Source organism: Bufo gargarizans, chromosome 1 (genome assembly GCF_014858855.1).
Source record: "Bufo gargarizans isolate SCDJY-AF-19 chromosome 1, ASM1485885v1, whole genome shotgun sequence".
Lineage (NCBI taxonomy): Eukaryota > Metazoa > Chordata > Amphibia > Anura > Bufonidae > Bufo > Bufo gargarizans.
The window spans coordinates 85,304,106-85,327,229 of record NC_058080.1 but is presented as its reverse complement, the minus strand read 5'-3'; the positions used below and the strand labels follow the sequence as shown (position 1 = coordinate 85,327,229).

The following is a 23,124-nucleotide window of genomic DNA, read 5'->3' as shown; positions in this document are numbered from 1 at the left end:
CAGAAAAAAAAATATTTGTCTTCAGAGGTGAAGTTCCATTGTAGTACAGTAATTTACAGGGTGTATTAATAGGATAGATACGTACATCCTATTAGCCGTTCTTTAGTGAATTATGATTGTTATATAGTTTTTTGGGGGTCTATTAATAGGAAAAAGAATACAGGAAAATTGATGGGTGATTGTAGACTTTCTTCTGTATGAACCGAATTTCGTCGATTAGCCATTCATTGGTGAAATTTTTTTGTGAAACAGCATTTATGGGGAAAATTGATGGGTGATTGTAGACTTTCTTCTGTATGAATCAAATTACGTTGATTAACAATTTATTTGCTGAAATTTTCTTGTGAAACAGCCTTTATGGGGAGAATTGATGGGTGATTGTAGACTTTCTTCTGTATGAACTGAATTACGTTGATTAGCCATTCAGTGGTGAAATTTGTTTGTGATACAGCCTTTTTAGGAAAAATTGGTCGGTAGCTTTAACTAAGGCCATATGTCTTTTATGGCCCACTGGGTAAATGTGGTTCCTGCCCAGCCACACCAGCAACTTGGCCAGGTGACGCCGCTTCTGCCTCCACGTTGTCACACCGTTGGCCCTGTGACAATGTCCGCCTCTACCTCCTCATCCTCCACTGTGTCCTCAGCCTGAACTGGAGGAAGAGGAGAAGGAGGAGGAGGAGGACATTGAAGCACAAGCATATGGTAGCAAAATGGGTAGTTTTTACACACAGGTGACAAACGAGGAGGAGCAGGAGCAGCCAGAGAAGCTACAGGGCAACGAGGAAGACAAGTAGTGATGAGCGGGAGTTGATTGAATATTCGATTGAATATTCGTCTTATATTCGTCGAAATCAAATATTCGTCATTATTCTATTTATCTTGAATAATATGCGATTCAATTTTTTGCGTATTGTGATTTTCTTTAAACTGTATAAGGCAACTTTCATATTGGTTGGTTAATATGTGTATTTTACGAATATTCGCTGTATTGCTATAACTTTGTTTTTTAGAATATTACGAATATTCTAAAATACAAAGTTATAGCAATGTATCGAATATTCGTAAAATGCACATATAGACTTCAATTTAGCTAATATAGTGCTATAATCTTTTTTATAGTCAATTTTTTTTGTCTCTTCTGAACTTAATTTTTTTTAAAAATTGACACTATAAAAAAAATACTACAGCACTATATTAGCTAAATTGCAGTCTATATGTGTATATTACGAATATTCGCTATATTGCTATAACTTTGATTTTTAGAATATTACGAAAATTCAAAAAAACAAAGTTATAGCAATATAGCGAATATTCGTAATATACACATATAGACTGCAATTTAACTAATATAGTGCTGTAGTATTTTTTTTATAGTGTCAATTTTTTCCAAAAATTAAGTTCAGAAGAGACAAAAAAATTAGACTATAAAAAAAGATTATAGCACTATATTAGCTAAATTGCAGTCTATATGTGTATATTATGAATATTCGCTATATTGCAATAACTTTTTTTAAAATATTCGTAATATTCTAAAAATCAAAGTTATAGCAATATACCGAATATTCGTAATATACACATATAGACTGCAATTTAGCTAATATAGTGCTGTACATAAAGAGGAAAATTATAAATCAGTAATGAGAATCGTTATTGATTTATATTTCCCTCTTTACGTAGGATAGTTTATGTTTTGCGACAAATAGGCAATTACATATGCAAGGGAATTGGGTCACATAAGGGCTGTATGCGATTGGGTTGGCTTGGTCTAATAGATGAAGATAGAGAATATAGCGCTATATTTGCTATATTCGACAATTCTACCAAGCCAACTGTAAGTAACTGTTGGCTTGGTAGAATTGTTGAATGTCGAATATAGCGAATATAGCGCTATATTCTCTATCTTCGTCTATTCGACCAAGCCAACCCAATAGCATACAGCCCTTATGCGACGCGATTCACTCGCATATTTAATTGCCGATTTATCGCATAACATAAACTATCTTACATGAAGAGGAAAATTATAAATCACTACTATGTCCTCCATAGTAGGATATGTTGGCTAATCTCTCAATTTTAACATCAGTTTTAGGGTTTAGTAAGACGGCAGAGTGCACCTGTCTTTGCAAATATTATTATATTGTTATATTGGTTATCACATCCACATAATTGCTATCTTGTGTAGGATGTTTATTGTGGTACTTGTGGGCCGCTGCAGGCATACTCCACTGTATGCATTTTTGCTGGGGATCGCAATTAGCAACGGGCCACAAGTGCAAGATTCGCTCCCCTGTATATATATGCTCAACTGCATATGGGTTTGAGCATTTTCTGCTTGTTTAACACCATGCCATTTTTTTCAGTTTGTGTGAATAATATTTGCATGAGGTTGTCCATGTATGTTGTAAGCATGTGGATAAATACACCCATGTATGTTATGAATTAATTGAGAGCATCCAACTATGAAACATTTGTATGACTGTGTCCATATGTAGTGAGCATGTGCACAGGTGCTTTCATGTAGTGCGCAAGTATATAAGTGCATCTGTGACAGCACTGTATAGAACATCTGTGGCTGCCACTATGAATGGTACATTGAAGCTAAAACAATTGTAGTTAAAACAGTCATGTCTCTTATAATTGCATACCAATTTTAAAGGGTAAAAATTGATACAGTCATAATATAATATTGTCTATGGACAAATTATTGGAAAAGCTATACAGGTCCTTCTCAAAAAATTAGCATATTGTGATAAAGTTCATTATTTTCTGTAATGTACTGATAAACATTAGACTTTCATATATTTTAGATTCATTACACACCAACTGAAGTAGTTCAAGCCTTTTATTGTTTTAATATTGATGATTTTGGCATACAGCTCATGAAAACTCAAATTTCCTATCTCAAAAAATTAGCATATTTCATCCGACCAATAAAAGAAAAGTGTTTTTAATACAAAAAAAGTCAACTTTCAAATAATTATGTTCAGTTATGCACTCAATACTTGGTCGGGAATCATTTTGCAGAAATGACTGCTTCAATGCGGCGTGGCATGGAGGCAATCAGCCTGTGGCACTGCTGAGGTGTTATGGAGGCCCAGGATGCTTCGATAGCGGCCTAAGCTCATCCAGAGTGTTGGGTCTTGCGTCTCTCAACTTTCTCTTCCCAATATCCCACAGATTCTCTATGGGGTTCAGGTCAGGAGAGTTGGCAGGCCAATTGAGCACAGTAATACCATTGTCAGTAAACCATTTACCAGTGGTTTTGGCACTGTGAGCAGGTGCCAGATCGTGCTGAAAAATGAAATCTTCATCTCCATAAAGCTTTTCAGCAGATGGAAGCATGAAGTGCTCCAAAATCTCCTGATAGCTAGCTGCATTGACCCTGCCCTTGATAACACAGTGGACCAACACCAGCAGCTGACATGGCACCCCAGACCATCACTGACTGTGGGTACTTGACACTGGACTTCAGGCATTTTGGCATTTCCCTCTCCCCAGTCTTCCTCCAGACTCTGGCACCTTGATTTCCGAATGACATGCAACAGTCCAGTGCTGCTTCTCTGTAGCCCAGGTCAGGCGCTTCTGCCGCTGTTTCTGGTTCAAAAGTGGCTTGACCTGGGGAATGCGGCACCTGTAGCCCATTTCCTGCACACGCCTGTACACGGTGGCTCTGGATGTTTTTACTCCAGACTCAGTCCACTGCTTCCGCAGGTCCCCCAAGGTCTGGAATCGGTCCTTCTCCACAATCTTCCTCAGGGTCCGGTCACCTCTTCTCGTTGTGCAGCGTTTTCTGCCACACTTTTTCCTTCCCACAGACTTCCCACTGAGGTGCCTTGATACAGCACTCTGGGAACAGCCTATTCGTTCAGAAATTTCTTTCTGTGTCTTACCCTCTTGCTTGAGGGTGTCAATGATGGCCTTCTGGACAGCAGTCAGGTCGGCAGTCTTACCCATGATTGCGGTTTTGAGTAATGAACCAGGCTGGGAGTTTTTAAAAGCCTCAGGAATCTTTTGCAGGTGTTTAGAGTTAATTAGTTGATTCAGATGATTAGGTTAATAGCTCGTTTAGAGAACCTTTTCATGATATGCTAATTTTTTGAGATAGGAAATTTGGGTTTTCATGAGCTGTATGCCAAAATCATCAATATTAAAACAATAAAAGGCTTGAACTACTTCAGTTGGTGTGTAATGAATCTAAAATATATGAAAGTCTAATGTTTATCAGTACATTACAGAAAATAATGAACTTTATCACAATATGCTAATTTTTTGAGAAGGACCTGTATATGATTATTTTCCTCATCTGTACGCAAATAGCTGTTGTGTCCCAATCTGCACCTGAAATATGCCTAATATTGGCGTATTTCAGCTTAATAAATGACCCCCTTTGTTATCTCTGACCGAATTAGACACCAGAATTGTGTATCAATTTTGGTACAAACATCTAATATATAAAGCTGAGTGTATGTCTATGTCCGCTAAAGGAATCCGCACAGTCGGATTTACAATCATGAAATTTGGCACACAGGTATATCAGGTGTCTTGGAAGGTTTTAGACAAGCTCTCTAGGATGTACTGTTCCTGAGAAAGCCCCAAAAAAATGCATTAGCCAATAGAAGCTTGATCACATGACCCTTATCAGCCAATAGAAGCTTGCAGGTCCTCCAGTCTCCACATACACAGTTTTACTCCAGGTTTCCATAACAACCCAGCCATTTATCTTCACTGCTGTAGGAGAGCTTTAAAAGAAATCTGTCACCAAGATAATTGCTATTGCAGTAAAGCCATGGCCTAATAGCACTTAGCACCTTATTTCAAGAGGTCCCTTTGTTCCAGCAATAGATGTTTTCTCTGAAAATCCAGTTTATTTTGTATGCAAATGAGCCAGTAAGGTGCCCCCAGAGGGGCGTCACCCTTGCAGAAAGAAGCCCAGACACGCCCCCTGCCACAATGTGTCCACCCTCAAAATACTTAAAACCCTACCCCCAGGTACCACTAAGCCACGTCCCTCCCTGATCTGGTTAGCCCCCCCCCCCCCACTCCTGAGCTGACAGGGATTTAAAAAATCAACTTCTGTCAGCTGCAGGGGTGGGAGGGAGGTTGACTTTCTCCCTGCAGCTCACACTCAGACAGAACAGTGCTGCTGTCTTAGAGTGAGCTGTTCAAAAGGACACTCCCCCGATCTGTTTAGGCCATGCCCCCTCCCACTCTTTAGTCGACTGAGATTGAAAAAATGAAGTTAAAAATCAACTTCTAGGTCCCACTAAGCCATGCCCCTATCTGGTTAGACCACGCCCTTCCCATTCCTCAGCCTACAGGGTTTGAAAAAATGAAGATAAAAATCTACTTCTGTCAGCTGCAGGGATGGGAGAGAGGGTGACTTTCTCCCTGCAGCTCACACTTAGACAGTACAGTGCTGCTGTCTTAGAGTGAGCTGTTCAAAAGGACACGCCCCCGATCCAGTAAAGGCCACTTTTAAGGGGGCAGGCCCCTGTGGAGGTCACTGTCAAGGGAGTTGTATGCTGTGAAAGTCACTGTTAAAGGGGAAGGCTGCTGTAAAGGTCAAAGTTAAGGGGGTGAGCTGCTGTAGAGGTCCAATTTCAAGGGATGGGGCACTGTGGGGGGGGGGGGTCAGTGTTAAGGAGTTGGGGCTGTGGAGGTCACTTTTTTGGAGACGGGGTGCTGTAGAAGTCACTTATGCAGGTGGAACTGCATTTTATTGTCCTCTATTATCTTTTATTGATACTAAACCAATAAAAACTATTGAAACAGAAGTCACTTATAGTGGATAGTGTTGATATCTTTTAACGACACACACAAACATTAAATTAAATAGATTAAATATACCCGAGCGAAGCCAGGTCCTTCAGCTAGTTAAATATAAAGTCATGCCCCTTTGCCCGAAGCCAGCTATTAAGGTGTTTATGCAGAGGTTATATAGAAGCATATCAAGTGAATCGGGTCATGGATCTTCATACTGAGCACCAGGGTGTAATTTACCTTAGGTCAACAAAATGGAATAATAATTGTGAGTGCTAAGACCTCTGATGACCGCTAATATGAGGAGATAGACAGTGCTCTGTTTGAGTGCTTTCCTCATCACTGATGATGATGATGCACTGGAGATAGGATCATATGTTTTCTATTGAGCCCATCTTAAACAGTGAGGAGAGACAGCTTCTGTCTCTTCATGTTAGCCATCAGTGGAGGTCTCGGTTCTAGAAACCCATTGCAATGACATATCAAAAGTGTTTGTGTTTTTTTTTTTTTTTGGTACAGGTACACTTTAAATATTTAGTTTCAAAACCACATGTAATGCTGCTTCAGTCTCTTTTGAGCTTAGGAATGCATTTTTCATTACTTTTAAAGCTTTTTCAATTCTATCCTGCTAAATAATTAGACATATATTTGACATTTATTAGGCCACTCCATAATATTACTTTTAGCTCTTAGTCCAGCATTTGTTCTACCATGTGCTTGGAGTCATTGTTGTCCTAGATTTGTTGGAAAAAAATACCATGCCAAGTTCCCATAGGTATACTTAAATTACAGCAGGATTCCCATGAAGGTTTATGAAGCTATATTGTGCTGTTCCCATGTACTCTCAGCTGCCAGTGTTTGTAAAAGAGGAATATCTCAATATAATTCTGCTCCCTCAAGTTCACCTCGCAGCAGGGTAGATACAGTAATATTATCATTATATACAGTATTTGAACTAAGACTCATGGTACAGATTAAGGACAAGAGGCTCAGTCTTCATCCCATCAGACTTCAATCGAGTCCATTTTTAAGGTGCACAATGTTGTGTATTATATATATACTCTACCATGGGTTTCTCTAATATTGCTTCTAGAGTTGAGCGGACACCTGGATGTTCAGGTTCGACGGGTTCGGCCGAACTTCGGAAAAAAGTTTGAGTTCGGGATCCGAACTTAACCTGAACTTGACCCCGAACCCGAACCCCATTGGAGTCAATGGTGACCCGAACTTTTGAGCACTAAAATGGCTGTAAAAATGTCATGGAAAGGGCTAGAGGGCTTCAAATAACATCAAAATGTGGTTAATAACATGGCAAGTGCTCTGCAAACATATGTGGATAGGGAAATGACTTTAAATAACATAAAATACATAAAAATAAAAAAATCTTGATCTATGAGGAAGAAGTCCATATGGAGTAGGAGGTTGAGGAGGCGGTGGATGTGGCGGTGTAAGTGGAAGCGGCGGTGGAGGAGGAGGTAGCTTTACACTGCTTTTTGGCAATTTTTAATTAGTGTACACTACAAAACATTGGGAAATGTAACCTGTGATAACCCCCTGCAGTCGTGCTAAACACACGTTCAGACAACACACTGGCTGCAGGGCAGGCCAGCCCCTCCAAGGGGTAAAGAGCAAGCTCAGGCCATGTGCCCAATTTGGAGACCAAGAAGTTGCAGGGGCTGACCCGTCAGTCAGTTCGTGTAGGCGTGTGCAAAATTACTGCCCCACCATGTCGCACATCCCCGTGATGTTCACGATCCAATTTAATATCTGCTCTATCAACTTTCGATGTTCTTTTCTGCGCCTACCATGGTGATCACGGGTAGAGGGGAATCAGGGTTCCACGCCGGAGAGGGAGCGTGAGAAAGAGAGACCACATCCTAATTTTTTTTTCAAATTTCAAATTATAGAGTTGAATTATGGAACAAATTATTAAAGCATAAAAGTGTGACAGCTTTTTAAAGTTTAAGCATTGAATTAAAGGATGTGGCGTGCATTAATTACTGAAGAATTTATTAAATTTTATTTCCTGTCAACTATGCAGAGCAGGGGTTTCTATCCAGCTAAATTTGAAAAATATCACCTGACAATGTAATTGACGATTTTTTTAAATTTATGTTCATGTGACCTATGTAGAGGTGCCCCAGTGACATCCACCATCCATTTGGATATCTTCTCTATCAATTTTCGATGTTCTCTTCTGAGCCTACCATGTTGATCATGGTTATCGGCAAATCAGGGTTCCACGTCGGAGAGGTAGCGTGAGAAAAAGAGACCAAATTTAAGGGAGATAAATTTATAATTTTTTTTGGGATCGAGCGGAAATGTGGTAAAAGCTGTTAAATTCCAAATGTGGGACAAATTACACAAGCCCAAATGTGGGTTAGAAGAGTAAAGTGGAATTATGGGAAAAATTATTGAGGTTAAAATTTTGGACAAATTACAGAAGCCCAAATGTGGGCCAGAAGAGTAAAGCGGAATTATGGGAAAAATTATTGAGGTTAAAATTTTGCACAAATTACAGAAGCACAAATGTTGGCCAGAAGAGTAAAGCAGAATTATGGGAGAAATTATTGAGGCAATTTTTTTTTACAAATTACAGAAGCCCAAATGTGGGCCAGAAGAGTAAAGCGGAAATGTGGGAAAAGCTGTTAAAGCGCAAATGTGGTACAAGTTACAGAAGCCCAAATGTGGGCCAAAAGAGTAAAGCGGAAATGTGGGACAAAGTATTGAAGCGCAAATGTGGTACAACTTGTTAAAGTTTAAGCATTGAATCAAAGGAGGTGGTGTGCATCAATTAAATAAGAATTTCTTAAATTTTATTCCCTGTCACCTATGCAGAGCAGGGGTTTATTCACGTTTGAAATTGTATAATGTCAACCTAAGAATGTAACAGAAAAATTTGTGAAATGTATTAACCTATCTACTTGGTAGAGCAGGGGTCTATGACAGAAAAAATTTGTTTATTGTCACACGAAAATGTTAAAGAAAAATTATAGAAATTTATTAAGCTGTCAACTAGGTAGAGGAGGGGTATATTACACCCAAAAATTGGTGAATTTCAGCAAAAAATTTAACAGACAAATTCTTATTTTTTTTACCTGTCTACTCGGTATAGCAGTAGTACATCACACCCAAAAATTGGTTAATTTCACCAGAAAATGTAAATGACAATTTAAATTTTTTTATCGGTCTACTAGGTATAGCAGTGGTACAGCACATCCAAAAATTGGTGAATCTCACTGGAAAATGTAAGTTTTTTTTTTTTTTTAACCTGCCTACTAGGTATAGCAGTGGTATTTCACACCCAAAAATTGTTGAATTTCAAATGAAAATATAACTGACAATTTATTTTTATTTTTTTACCTGTCTATTAGGTATAGCAGTAGTACATCACACCCAAAAATTTGTGAATTTTACCGGAAAATGTAACTGACAATTTTGTAATTTTTTTTTTTACCTGTCTACTCGGTATAGCAGTGAAAAACAACAAAAACAACCATGGGTGTCAATTGCCAGATAAATATACACTACAGTAGTGCGGCTATATAAACAGACTTCCCAAAATTTGTATGTAACTGGACAAGCTTTTTTTGGTACAAGAAAAAAACGAGAGAACTGAAGCTCATAGATGTCCAATAATGAAAAATAGTATACTTTATTAGTTACAAAATCAATTGATAATAAATACCATAAAAAGGGGGGGATAAGGAGCAAAAACACCATCCCAGCAATACAGAATCTGAATATATAAACGTCACAATGACATACACAATGATTTAATAAAAAGCGAGTCTTAGTACAAAAACATCACAGCAAAATTGCCGAACAATGTAGCTACTTAATAGCAGGTAGTGTCCCCAGAAGGTATTATACAATGTGACGCAGCAAAGAGCTGCTGTATACACCACTGAAGCCGTATCCTGACTATATGTGACAAGCCATGAGTATAGATGGAGATAGCACGGACTCACCAAAAGTAACAGAGACCTAAATGCCTGGGATGGCGTTACCCCGAGGCGCGTTTCGGCATACCTTCGGTCTACTAGGTATAGCAGTGGTACATCACACCCAAAATAATTCACCGGAAAAATGTAACTGACAATTTTTATTTTATTTTTTTACCTGTCTACTAGGTACAGCAGTAGTACATCACACCCAAAGATTGGTGAATTTCACCGGAAAATGTAACTGACAATTATTTATTTATTTAACCTGTCTACTAGGTATAGCAGTGGTACTACACACCCAAAAATTTGTTAATTTCACCCAAAAATGTAACTGACAAAGTAATGAAATGACATAAAATAAAATACGAACAAATAAAAAATAAAAAATTTGATTTATAAGGTGGAGTTCCATATGGAGTCGAAGTTTGAGGATGCGGTGGACGTAGGGGTGTAGGTGGAAGCGGTGGTGGAGGAGGATGAGGTAGCCTACACAGGTTTTTGGTTTTAATTGTATTTTTTAAAATTAGGGTACACTCCAAAAGAGTGTAAAATATCCAAAATACAAGAATTGCACTGCAGTATAACAATGGCTGGTTAGTGACGGTATACATAACTATTCTGCACAAGGTAAGGACAAGTCCTGTGGGATCCATGCCTGGTTCATTTTAATGAACGTGAGCTTCTCCACATTGGCTGTAGACAGACGGCTGTGCTTGTCTGTGATGACACCCCCTGCAGTGCTAAACACACGTTCAGATAATACACTGGCTGCAGGGCAGGCCAGCACCTCCAAGGCGTAAAGGGCAAGCTCAGGCCATGTGCCCAATTTGGAGACCCAGAAGTTGAATGGGGCAGACCCGTCATTTAGTACGTGTAGGCGGGTGCACACCTACTGCTCCACCATGTTGGTGAAATGCTGCCTCCTGCTAAGACGTTCCATATCAGCTGGTGGTGCTGGTTGTTGTGGCATGCCGACAAAGCTTTTCCACATTTCGGCCATGCTAATCCTGCCTTCTGAGGTGCTGGTGGTGCCCCAGCTGCGTTGGCGACCTCTTCCTCGTCCTCTGCCTTCGCCTTGTGCTTCCACTGTGCCCCCGCTGTCAGGTAGGAATGCCACCAGCAGCCCGTCTACCAGTGTGCGCTTGTACTCGCACATCTTGTGATCACGCTCCAGTGACGGAATTAAGGACGGTACGTTGTCCTTGTAACGGGGATCCAGTAGCGTGACCACATAGTAATCAGCACAAGTTATAATGTGGGCAACTCGACGGTCATTGCGGAGACACTGCAGCATGTAATCGCTCATGTGTGCCAGGCTGCCCAGAGGCAACGAAAAGCTGTACTCTGTAGGAGGTGTATCGCCTGTATCCTCTGTATCCCCCCAACCACGCACCAGTCATGGCCATGAGCTAGTCTGGGTGCCACCCTGCTATGAACATAGTTCCTCCTCCTCCATCTCCTCCTCCTCATCCTCCACCTCATCATCCTCCAGAATTGTGCCCTGGCTTGACAATTGTGTGCCTGGCATTTGTGGGTGCAGGAACCCATCCTCGGAGCCACTTGTGAATGACTGGCCGAAAATCCTACGAAATGATCCCTCTTCCTTCTCCTCCTCCTGTGCCACATCCTCTCCACATCATCTTCGACCCAGTCTTCACCCCTGCCCTCCTGGTCGGTCTGCACACTTTCAAAAGCCCCCAGCAGTTGGCACGTGCTGTGATGGTCCTCCCATGTACTCATCTTGAAAGATAAGTGGTTAGGCATCGGTGCACTCAATCTCTTCCACTTCTGGGGCAGGGCTAGGTGGATGGATCTGCGAAACCCTGCTAACAGAGTCATCAAAAAGCAGAAGAGACTGCTGCATGACTTGGGGCTCAGACTGCTTGGCTGATTTGCAAGGGGGTGAGGTGAAAGACTGATGGACATCAGCTGCAGGTGCCAACTGTGGTCTTTCAGCATGAGACTGGGTGGGAGACAATGTGAAGGAACTGGAGCAACTGTTAGCAACCCAATTTACTATCGCCTGCACTTGTTCAGGCCTCACCATTCGTAGAGCCGCATTAGGCCTGACCAAATACCGCTGCCGGATCTGTCGCCTACTCGCACCTGAGGAAGGAGTTTCACTTGTGCATGTAGCTGGCACAGATCGACCACGTCCTCTCCCTGCAACAGGAGCTCCACCAGCAGCACCACGACCTGGGCCATGTCCCTTATTTGACGCTCAAATTTCTCTAATTTAGGATCTTGCCCTAAATGGGTTTTTAATTAATAGTAGAATAGAACGACATTATGTACAGGGTGCATCTCACACGCCCTGAACCAGACTAGGCCTCAATTAAATTTGTTTGCCAAAAATGGCTGTATTTCAAATATCTGATTAAAACCACTGTATTTAAAGGGTGTATCTCACACGCCCTGAACCAGACTAGGCCTCAATTAAATTTGTTTGCCAAAAATGGCTGTATTTCAAATACCTGAATAAAACACCTGTATTTAAAGGGAATTTCAAACGTCTTGATGATGTAAGGGCGCAACAATTGTGTATTTTGCCCCAAAATGGGTGTTTTATTAATAGACGAATATAAGCCCTGTATATACAGGGTGTATATCACATGGCCAGACCCACACTAGGCCGCAATTAAAGATTTGTGCACCAAATGGCGGTATTTTAAATACCTGAATAGAACCCCTGTATTTATAGAGTGTATCTCACAATGATATCTGAAGAAAAGAAGAAAAGGCTGCCAACTAAATTTTTTTTTGCCCAAAAGGGTGTTAGTTTAATAACTGAATATGACAGCAGTATATAACCCTGGAATTTCAAACGTGCTGATGCTGCAAGGCCAGAAAATTAGTGGAATCTGGCAAAAAAAGTGTGTTTTTAAAAATCCAGAAAATGATGGCTGTACTTCTAGCTTAAATTGCACACTTACTAATCCAGATGTTGTATATTGCCAAAAAAGTGTTTTTTTTGTAACAGAATATGAAATCTGTATATATTAAACTTGAATTTAACACTTGCAGATCTGGAAAATAGTGTTTTTGGCAAAAAAACGTGTGTTTTTAAAAACCCAGAAAATAATGGCTGTATTTCTAGCTTAAATTGCATACTCACTAATCCAGATGTTGTATATTGGCAAAAAAGTGTTTTTTTTGGCAACAGAATGTGAAAGCTGTATATATTAAACTTAATTTAACACTTGCAGATCTGGAAAAAAATAGTTTTTGGGCAAAAAAGTGTGTTTTAAAAAAAATGGCTGTATTTCTAGCTTAAATTGCACACTGATTAAGCCTGAAAATGCACCAGATGTTGTAAATTGCCCAAAAAAATGGATTTTTTTACAAACAGATTATTTGTGCAGTTTTTAAAGCTTGGATTTCAATGTGCCAAAAGCTCAGATGCAGTGCTGGTGCACTGAGCTTGCAGAAAATGGCCGCCGCCGCCGCCCACCTAACTGACTTATAAAAGTTATTTTTTTTTTCGGTCACTGGGCTCAGGGTAGAATAAAAAAATTGTGCCCTGCACCCACACAAGTAGGCATGGCTGTGATGGCTTCTAAGGGCACAGAGTTAAACACTTGTTGATTGGCAAAAAGCCAAGAAAGCACCGAACACCGAACCAGAACTTTTACTGAAATGTTCGGGTCGGGGGTTCAAAAATCCTAAAGTTCGGTACAAACAGTTCGGGTTCGCTCAACCCTAATTGCTATATCAAAACCAAACTTCTGCAAGACTACCCATTTATCTCAATTTGATTCCATAGTACAAGTTTTAATACTAACTAGACTGGTTATCTTCATCATTAGACACTTCACCATTTTTTGGGGTGGTCACCTCAAATAGCTTTCTCTGTAGCAGTGAAAATACGAGGAGCAACAGAGATAATCAAGTGTTACTCTAAAAGAAATATACTGTACAAGAAACAAGTGATACTGGCAGTGTTGAACCACATACTTCATCAATTGCTAAGAACATTCATTCATCGGTCTATAGAATATTTTCTGCCAACTGCTTGCCCAAGTATCCAACTTCTAGTTGATATATAAGGAAAAGTCTAGCAAGACTCAAATGGAATCTGTCAGCAGTCTCGACTGGGCTAAACTGCTGACATGCAGAAGCTGAGGAGAGCAAGACAAAAATACATTTCTGTGCAGCTAATTTTATCATGAGTTGTGTGAATATGAATTTTTTATTCTGCCAGGTTCTGCTTCTGCAAGTGCCCAAGAGGAGGGTCTTCACTGTGGAGTACTCTCTACATTAAGCTGCTTCACAGCCGCTCCTCTCTACTCTGAGTGACAGCTGTAGTTGTCTCCTGGTTGAATGCTGCAGCTGTCATTCACATTAGAGGGGAGGGGCCGTGAAGTAGCTGAGCACTTGCAGGAGCAGAACCTGGCAGAATAAAAATTCTTATTCATGCTGACAGATCCCCTTTAATATTGAAATAATATACTGTGGTTTTTTAATCTATCTCAGAAACCCATGTACTGTAACTAAAAAATGATCATAGGTAGAGTTTAAACAGCTAACAAGAAAAGAAAATGGAGGCATTTATAGTTAATTTAGCAAAATCTGAGACAGAACCTTTAACCTATCACTTATAATAATGTTATTTTTCAATAGTAGAGTAGCATTTTAACCACTACATACACCAGAGCTTGGATGCATCTGCTAGCTCTGCTCTCCCTTTTCTATACCACTGGTCTTGCTATTGTTGGATTTTAAAGTATGTTCGAAGTAAAAGAAAACAAAACTCACCTGTGTGGGGAAAGTTTCTCTAACCAGCCAGCTTTATTCAATGCTTTATATGACTCATAGAAGCATGCATATGGTGTGATTGAGACCTCTTCTTGGGATGACAATGAATTCGGATTTTGAGTTGTTGATTGCAGATGACTTAAGTCAACATTTTGTAGCATGGTATCTTGGAATGATCGTCTTTGTGTTTCCTCAGTGGACAATATTTTTAAACCCAAGCGAATATTGCTATCCTCCAATGTTGAATATATTGACTCCTCTGAACTTCCTTGCAGTGATAAATCTGTATTCCTCTCAGAAGAGGGTTGCTTACTGTTTAAAAAAAAAGTATTAGAAATAGAATTGTGATATACAGAAGTAATCATGTTCTTAGCAGAATAAATTATGTTTTGAAGACTATAAGATTCTTCAGACCACGAGTATTAAATGGGATTGTGCACACGGGGTAACTGCACCTTTACGCAAGTGATTACATTAGTTGGTGAGATTAGTGCCCTTGGATACTGTATCCTCTTAATGTGTTTCTCTCTGATTCATTGTTGATGAAGCCACATATTGTTAATATAAAAACTTTTTTTACAACCCAATTTTTTAGGACATGATGTGAGAGTGAAGTAAGCATGGTAATATACAAAAATAACAGGGAAATAGGTAAGCGTCAAAAAAATTTGAATATGGAAGAGTAAGAAGCAGAGTCAGAAGAGGAAATTAAAGGGAAAAAGAAAGGTAAAGGAGATGGTAAAGGTCAAGAAAGATAAGAAGGAGGAGAAATAGTGAAGAGTTAAAAAGAATTAAAAGAAAGGGAAAGAGAATTTTAACAACGGTAGGCTGGAATACACAGACTGTGAGCCCTAACTTGAACCTCGCCCGCTTTCCTTGCCTACTTGCAGTGAAAGCCCTAGGCGGAAAGTCCGCAACTGGTCAACTTTTCCCTACTCTGCTAAAGTGCAAGACAGACACAGACAGTACAACACAGAGACAGAGTTGTACATAAATGGATCGGAACCAAGCAGACAATACTGTACCAAATCTCAAGACAAGGGGGGTTAAATAGACAAGTGAAAGTCAGAACCAGATGAGAAACGCAGTACCAAAACACGAGAATGGTCAAAGGCAAGGTGAGGTAAATAATAGAAGCAATCCAAATTTACACAGCTTGGGAGTCAATGACTATCACTGGCAAAGGAGTAAAGGATTATTGTCAGCAGGTAATTTAAATAAAGCGCTTAGTCCCTGGATCAGAACCCTGAGAAGTCCATGGACTCGGTGCTCCATAGGACCAGAACACAAGTTGCATATCCATCGAATGGCTGGGCGGTCACTCACCCTGCAGTAGGACTGCGCCACAGCCAGATACCACAGAGCTGGAGCCCAGACAGTTAAGTTCAAGAATACAACTTGTATTATGAAATGTAAAACCTTTAGGCAATGAATCATGTTAGTATGCTCAAAAAATTCAGGTAGATAATGATTACAATTGCTTGTGATAAATGTTACGTAAGCTCATAAATATCACTGTCAATGTTATAGCTTGTATTTAACAATGAAATAAACATTAGGTAGATAGGACTAACAATAGGCTTTTTTTATATTGTTAGACGGAAACTTAGTTTTTACCTTGTATTGAATGCTATGCTTTCACTCACATCACTGTTACTGGAAAATAAAAATGCATCACCAGCGTTTTCCTAGAAAACATGTTAAATGTACAGTTATAAAATCCATAAGTATTCCTTATAAAATAACATTATTTTGGTTCACATGTATTCTTCTTCAGATATTAAATGTAGATTCCAAGGCAAAAATATCTGAGCTTATGTTGTAGTATTGTTTATATCACGAGTAATAAGAAAACCCCTTTAACTTGCTTGAGATATCAGTAATGAATTAATAATAAGGAAGAAAAGGCAAACTTTACACTGTGTTCTCTTTTTACTGTACTGGATTTATCCAGACAAAACTTATGCCATCAAGAAACTCGGGAAAATTTCTTGGCGCATACATTGATAGTGTCCCACAGATATGGTGTGAATTGACACTTAGTTTGTATTGTGATAATGCAATTTAGAATTTACTTCATAATAACTAGAGATGAGCAAATTTCAAAAAAATTTGATTTGGTCGGTTCGCCAAATTTTCGAAAAAGATTTGATTCAATTTGAATTTCTTCGTGGTAAATCTCGTTAAAAAACAGCTATTTCCTGGCTGCAGAGAGCCTGCATAGTGGTGTAGAACACTGTGGCCGGCAGAAACACGTATAGGGAGTTTGTTGTGGTAGAAAAACAATACTGTAAGTCAGCATGACATGCAGATGACTGGCGTAGCTCTTAGAATCACTGCACCCTTCATGGGGCCAAAATTGAACAAATAATTGTGTACTCAGCTTTACATGTCAATGTTAGCGACAGGTATAAAGAACCATGCAGAGGCCCAAAATCCTATTATAGCGTGAAAGCGCGTACTCCGTTTAAACGTCGTCAGCTGATTCCACATAGATTTCTACAGAACATGTTCTATTAAACGCTTATACAAGTAGACCACCCATGACCGAGTGGAGAGGGTGTCAGCAGTAAGTTTGTGTTGACGTCACAGTTTTTTTTTTCTTTCCTCTGATCCATCAGAACAATAATCCTCAAAAAAAGGATCCTGTCTGTTGAGCATCCACCTTCACTCAGTTAGCATTTGGTCAGTAATCCATCAGTATTGCTAAAGCCAAAAAATGAACAGCAGTGGATCCAAAACAGAGATGGCGCGTGAATTGAATATTTGATTGCCTTCTGTGTTTTGTACCCACTCCTACTTTTGGCTACCAAATCATAAGCCAATTTTGATGCAAAATAGGGACCATGTCATATAGGCCTTACAGCTGCTACATAAACAGGATCCATTGTGCATCTCATTTTTCCTTCCTTCTGACAGATCAGAAGATGGGTAAAATAAATGGTGATGTCATCCAGGCCAAAAAGGAAAAGTAGTGGAGCAGTCATGTAGTGGGGTGGGTGGGAACAGCATGGGAAGTCCACAGAGTGGCTCAATGACAGAGTGGGGAGGTGGCAGCAGCATGAAGAGACCACAGAGTGACCCAGTGACAGAGTGGTGAGGTAGCAGCAGCATGAGGAGACCAAAAAGTGGCCCGATGACAGTGTTGAGGTAGCAGCAGTAGAAGGAGACCACAGAGTGGCCCAGTGATAAACTGGGGAGGTGGCAGAAGAATGGGGAGATCACAGAGCGATGAGGTGGCAGCAGCATTAGGAGACCACAGAGTGATGAGGTGGCAGCAGAATGAGGAGACCACAGAGTGGTGAGGTGGCAGCAACACGACGAGACTACAGAGTGGCCCAGTGACATAGTTGTGAGGTGGCAGCAGCATGTGGAGACTACAGACTGGCCCAGTGACAGATTGGTGAGTTGGGGGGGCAATGCCAGTACCAGCTGAGGATGGTGGGTGGCAGTAGGAGCACCTGGCAGCAGTTGTGTGGCATCAGGCAGGTGGCAGCATCAGAATAGTAGGTGAAACAGGTAGACAGTAGTGATGAGCAAGCACCAAAGTGTTTGGGTGTTCAGGTGTTTGGTCCGAACACATTGCGATATTCGTGCGCCTGGCCGAGCACCTGAGTATAATGGAAGTCAATGGGAGACAACCAGGCACCCCCTGCTTGGATGAGGGGAGAGTGCCTGGACCATAGGAAAAGGTCTGAAAGTGATGGAAACACCTCTGAAATCGATCAGAAACAGCAGGGGGACCATGTCTGGATGCATCTTGGACACCAATGTTGCTGCTGGGAACCATGTTGTCCAAGTTGTACGCCACTGTCACGCCGGCGCCAGCTTCTGTGCAGGAGTGAGGGCGTGTTCAGCGTCCTCGTCTCCTAGGTGATAGGGTGCGGGACAGACCCGGCTGCGCACGTCTCCTCAGCTCTGCCGGCATCCTCGGTTCCCAGCAACCAGGATAAGCCTGAGCACTGAGCTGGGCACTCGGTGCTCAGCCCTATGCAGCAGGGTGAGTCATGTGACGCTGGCCACGTCATATGACCCCTGCTAGTCAGTATTTTAACAGGCAGCCTGCTGGCCACAGGTTGCCTGTTATTTAGGTTCCACCTGTGATTTTGTCTTACCTAGCGTACTTACTTTCTGCTGAATTCCTTACGATCCTCTGCCTGCTCCTTGTGTACTTTTGCTGCTCTCCTGGTATTCTGACCCCAGCTATCTCCTGACGATCCTCTGCTGACTTCTTTGGTACTTCACGACTCTCCTGGTATTTATGATCACAACTTCTCCTGACTATTCTTTGCTTGCTCCATTTGGACTTTGTTGCTCTCCTCGTATTGACTCAGTCTGTTCACGTTCTGTTGTTTGTCTGGTCTGTCCTCCCTGCAATTCCAAGCTAGGGATTGCAGTTGCCCCCTGTAATTAGGACTTGTGAGGCAAGTAGGCAGGGACAGGGATGAGGGTGGAGCGCAGTGGTCACTTCCCTCCCCTCTTTGTGTGGTGTGTACGCTACCGTTACAGAATAACAGGCCATACCAAACCACTGTATCATGAATCCTCTGGTGACCCTGACAGATCACGTTTCTAATCTGACACAGATGGTGCAAGAGCTAGGGGAGAAACTCTGTTCCTTTTAGTTAGGACAAGGCTCTTCCACTCCTCGCACCTCCAGTCTGCATATGGAGCCGCAGATTAAGCTTCCAGAACCCTTTTCTGGAGACCGGAGGAAGTTTCATTCTTTTAATGAGAATTGCAAACTTTATTTGAGATTGCGCTCCTTGTCCTCCAGCTCTGAGAGTCAACGCGTGGGCATTGTCATTTCCCGATTACAGGGTGATCCCCAGGAGTGGGCGTTACCGGCTGATGCCAGTTGTTTAGCATCTGTAGAGTTTTTTTTCATGCACTGGGTACCCTGTATGATGAACCGGACAGGTCCCTGGTAGATGAGACCGCTTTTAAGGCACTGGTTCAGGGCGATCAACCCGCGGAGGAGTATTGCAACCAATTTAGGAGGTGGTGTGTTCTCTCAGGTTGGAATGAACCAGCCCTTAAGAGTCAGTTCAGGTCAGGTCTGTCGGATAACCTGAAAGACCTTCTAGTGAGTTATCAGCTTCCAGAGACACTAGAGGAGACGATGACCCTAGCTGTTCGACTCGACCGACGGGTTAGAGAGAGACTACAGGAACGACAGTTCTTTTCTCAGGTGGTGGTCCAGACGGAGGTTGGCAGAACCCATGCAGGTTGGCATGACCCGAGGGGATCAGCGCCGCAGATGTGGAGTTTGTTTTTACTGCGGAGATCCTTACCATTGGATTAACCAGTGTCCTAAGAAGATCCCCTATGTAAAATTTTCCAAGGCAAGGCAACCTAAAGACCAGGTACATCCCTGATATTACGAAAAGTAAGCTTTTAGTACCCATAACGATATCTCTGGGTGTAAACAAGTGGTTGGGTAAGGCCTTTATTGATTGTGAGTTTGCAATAAGACTGGGTATTCCAATTTTTGTTCTACCTATGCCTATCCACATCATGGCTATTGACTCCACTCCCCTGGTGGGTGGTACGGTAAGGTCGTGTACCTCAGAGATTTCTATAACTGTGGGGGTGTGTCACTCTGAGAAATGCTCCCTGTTAGTCCTGGAGAACTTACCAGTTGAAGTGGTACTGGGGATGTCTTGGCTCCAATTACACAACCCCCCTATAGATTGGACCAGAGGGGAGTTGGTGAGATGGTAACCTAAGTGCGACTCATGCTTGTCTGTAGTACAGGTTGGGGTCTCAGTAGAATCCGATATATTACCGGCAGTCATTAAGGAATATACAGATGTGTTCTCATCATCGACAACGGAGGCTCTACCACCCCATAGACCTTACGATTGCGCCATAGAATTAGTAGAAGGGGCCAGGTTTTCTAAGGGGCGTATTTATACGCAAGGCAAGGTCATGGTCCCTCTGTCTCTCCGATGGGGGCAGGGTTTTTCTTTGTTAAGAAGGATGGTGGTCTCAGACCGTGTATCGATTACCGGAAATTAAATAAAATTACCATCCTGAATACATACTCCCTCCCATTGATTCCTGATTTGTTTAACCAGGTACTAGGGTCAGCCTGGTTTTCTAGGATTGACCTGAAAGGGGCATATAACTTGATCCGAATCAGGAGGGAGACAAATGGAAGACAGCGTTCAATACTCCAGCTGGGCACTTTAAATATCTGATTATGCCTTTTGGATTCAGCAATGCCCCAGCTGTGTTCCAAAACTTCATGAACTATATTCTCAAGGAGTTCTTGGGTAAATTTGTCATTGTCTACCTTGATGATATTTTTATTTTTTCCCCTGATTTCGAATCTCATGTGTTTCATCTTAGACAAGTGTTGGAGGTTTTGAGGGAGAATCAGTTATCTGCTAAACAATAGAAATGTGTCTTTGTCGTACAAGAGATACTTTTTCTAGGTCATGTTTGACTCCTCATGCCTTCAAAATGGATCCTAGTAAGGTACTAGCATTTAAGGGATCGGTAAGACCATCCTTAAAGGCCTGATAACGTTTCCTAGGGTTTGCCAATTACTACTATAAATTCATAAAGAATTTTTGGGTAATTGCTAGACCGTTGCCCGATCTCACTAAGAGAGGGGCGGATTTGGAAGATTGGTCTACTGAGGCCTTAACTTCATTTGAAACCCTAAAGAAGGCATTCAGTAGCGCTCCCATTCTGATTCAGCCAGATCAGGAGGAACCTTTTATTGTAGAGGTAGATGCGTCCGAGGACGGGGCAGGGGCGGTCCTCTCACAAGGTCCCTTTAGCCTTACTAACCTGAGGCTTTGTGCCTTCTTTTCCAGAAAATTTTCCCCCACCAAGAGAAACTATGACATAGGTTATCATGAATTGCTGGCCATTAAATGGGTGTTTGAGGAGTGTAGGCATTTTCTGGAGGGAGCTAAACATTGAGTCACTGTTGTCATTGATCATAAGAACCTAATGTTTCTAGAGTATGCTAAGAGGTTAAGTCCCCGTCAAGCCAGATGGGTATTGTTTTTTTACATGTTTTGATTTTTCCATCACTTTCAGGCCAGGAAGTAGAAACGTGAAGGCTGAAGCATTGTCTCAGAGCTTCTGTACGTTTCAGCCTATGGATGCACAACCTGAACCCATTCTGCCAGCTAATATCTTCGTAGCAGCTTTGACCCAGGATATCACGACTCTCATTAAGGATGAACAACATCTGGCCCTGGCACCCACCCCAACAGATAAGTTGTTTGTTCCTGTACAGTTTTGTCTCGGATTGTTCAGTGAGTATCATGATTCAGCTTTTTTGTGGACATCCTTCGTATTGAGGGCACTAAGGAGCTGGTTTCTAGGTCATATTGGTGGCCTACTCTAATTAGGGATGTCAAGTCCTATGTGTCGGCCTGCAAGGTTTGTGCTAGGTCTAAAACCCCTAGGACTCGCCCTGCTGGTGACCTACGACCCCTAACCATTCCCAGAAGACCCTGGTCCCATATCTCGATGGACTTTATCAATGACCTGCCGCCTGCGGAGGGAAAGACTGTGGTTTGGGTAGTGGTCGATAGGTTTAGCAAACTGGTTCATTTTATTCCCCTGCCTAAACTCCCGAATGCTAAAACCATGGCGTCTATATTTGTGAAGCAGATTGTACATTTACATGGTATTCAAGAGAATATTGTATCTGACAGGGGTGTGCAGTTTGTGTCCAGGTTTTGGATGGCTTTCTGTCAAAAATGCCGGATTTCATTATCTTTTTCGTCCGCCTATCACCCGGAAAGTAATGGGCAGACTGAACGCCTCAATCAGTCGGTGGAACAATTCCTTAGGTCATATGTTGCTGATGACCAGCAATTATGGGTTAAATACCTTCCGTTGGCTGAATTTGCTCTGAATAACCGTGTTAATACTTTTGCTGGTGTCTCCCCGTTCTTTTGTAACTATGGGTGCCATCCTTTTTTTTTTTTTCTGAGTCATTCGTCTCCTCCTCCAACCCCAAGGCGGATAAGGTCTCCTCTGAACTGTGCACAGTTTGGGCTCAGGTTCAATAGAACCTAGAAAAGGCTCAGAATACTCTGAAAATCAAGGCCAATAGGAGACGTTCTAAGAGGGTGAACTTTCAGGTTGGAGATAAGGTGTGGTTGTACTCCAAGAATCTCTCGCTCAAGGTAGCTTCTATAAAATGTGCTTCTCGTTTTATAGGGCCATATAAAATTACAGAGGTGATTAACCCGGTATCGTTTAGGTTGGAACTGCCTGAGTCATTCCACATTTATGATGTATTTCACAAATCTCTACTTAAAAATATATTGAACCTGTTGTACCATCGCAAGCTGCACCTCCGATGATTCTTATTAATGATTCTGTGGAGTATGTGGTGTCTAAGATTGTGAATGTCAGGAGAGTGCGTAGTTCTTTACAGTACCTGGTGCACTGGAAGGGCTATGGGAAAGGTCTTGCGTACCAGCTAGGGAGGTTCATGCCCCTAGACTGGTTAGAAATTTCCATACAGAACATCCTGAGAAACTATCGCCTGAAGTCTTGGGTCCGGTGGCCCCGCATAAAGGGAGGCGCCGGCGATGCGCTTTCTCCCCACAGCGCCGACGGCGCCCCGCCTCTGTGCAGGAGCAAGGATGCGTGCAGCGCCCTCGTCTCCTCGGTGATAGCGTCT

General features: G+C 41.7%; 1 protein-coding gene across 1 annotated transcript in view; it reads right to left on the bottom strand.

The window, feature by feature from the left end:
- ARAP2 (ArfGAP with RhoGAP domain, ankyrin repeat and PH domain 2) overlaps positions 1–23,124 on the bottom strand; it is a 449,134-nt gene that overhangs the window by 383,852 nt on the left and 42,158 nt on the right. The window contains 2 exon segments of the mRNA XM_044276099.1: positions 14,463–14,774; positions 16,080–16,150. Of these exon segments, the coding sequence (XP_044132034.1) occupies positions 14,463–14,774; positions 16,080–16,150 (383 nt within the window).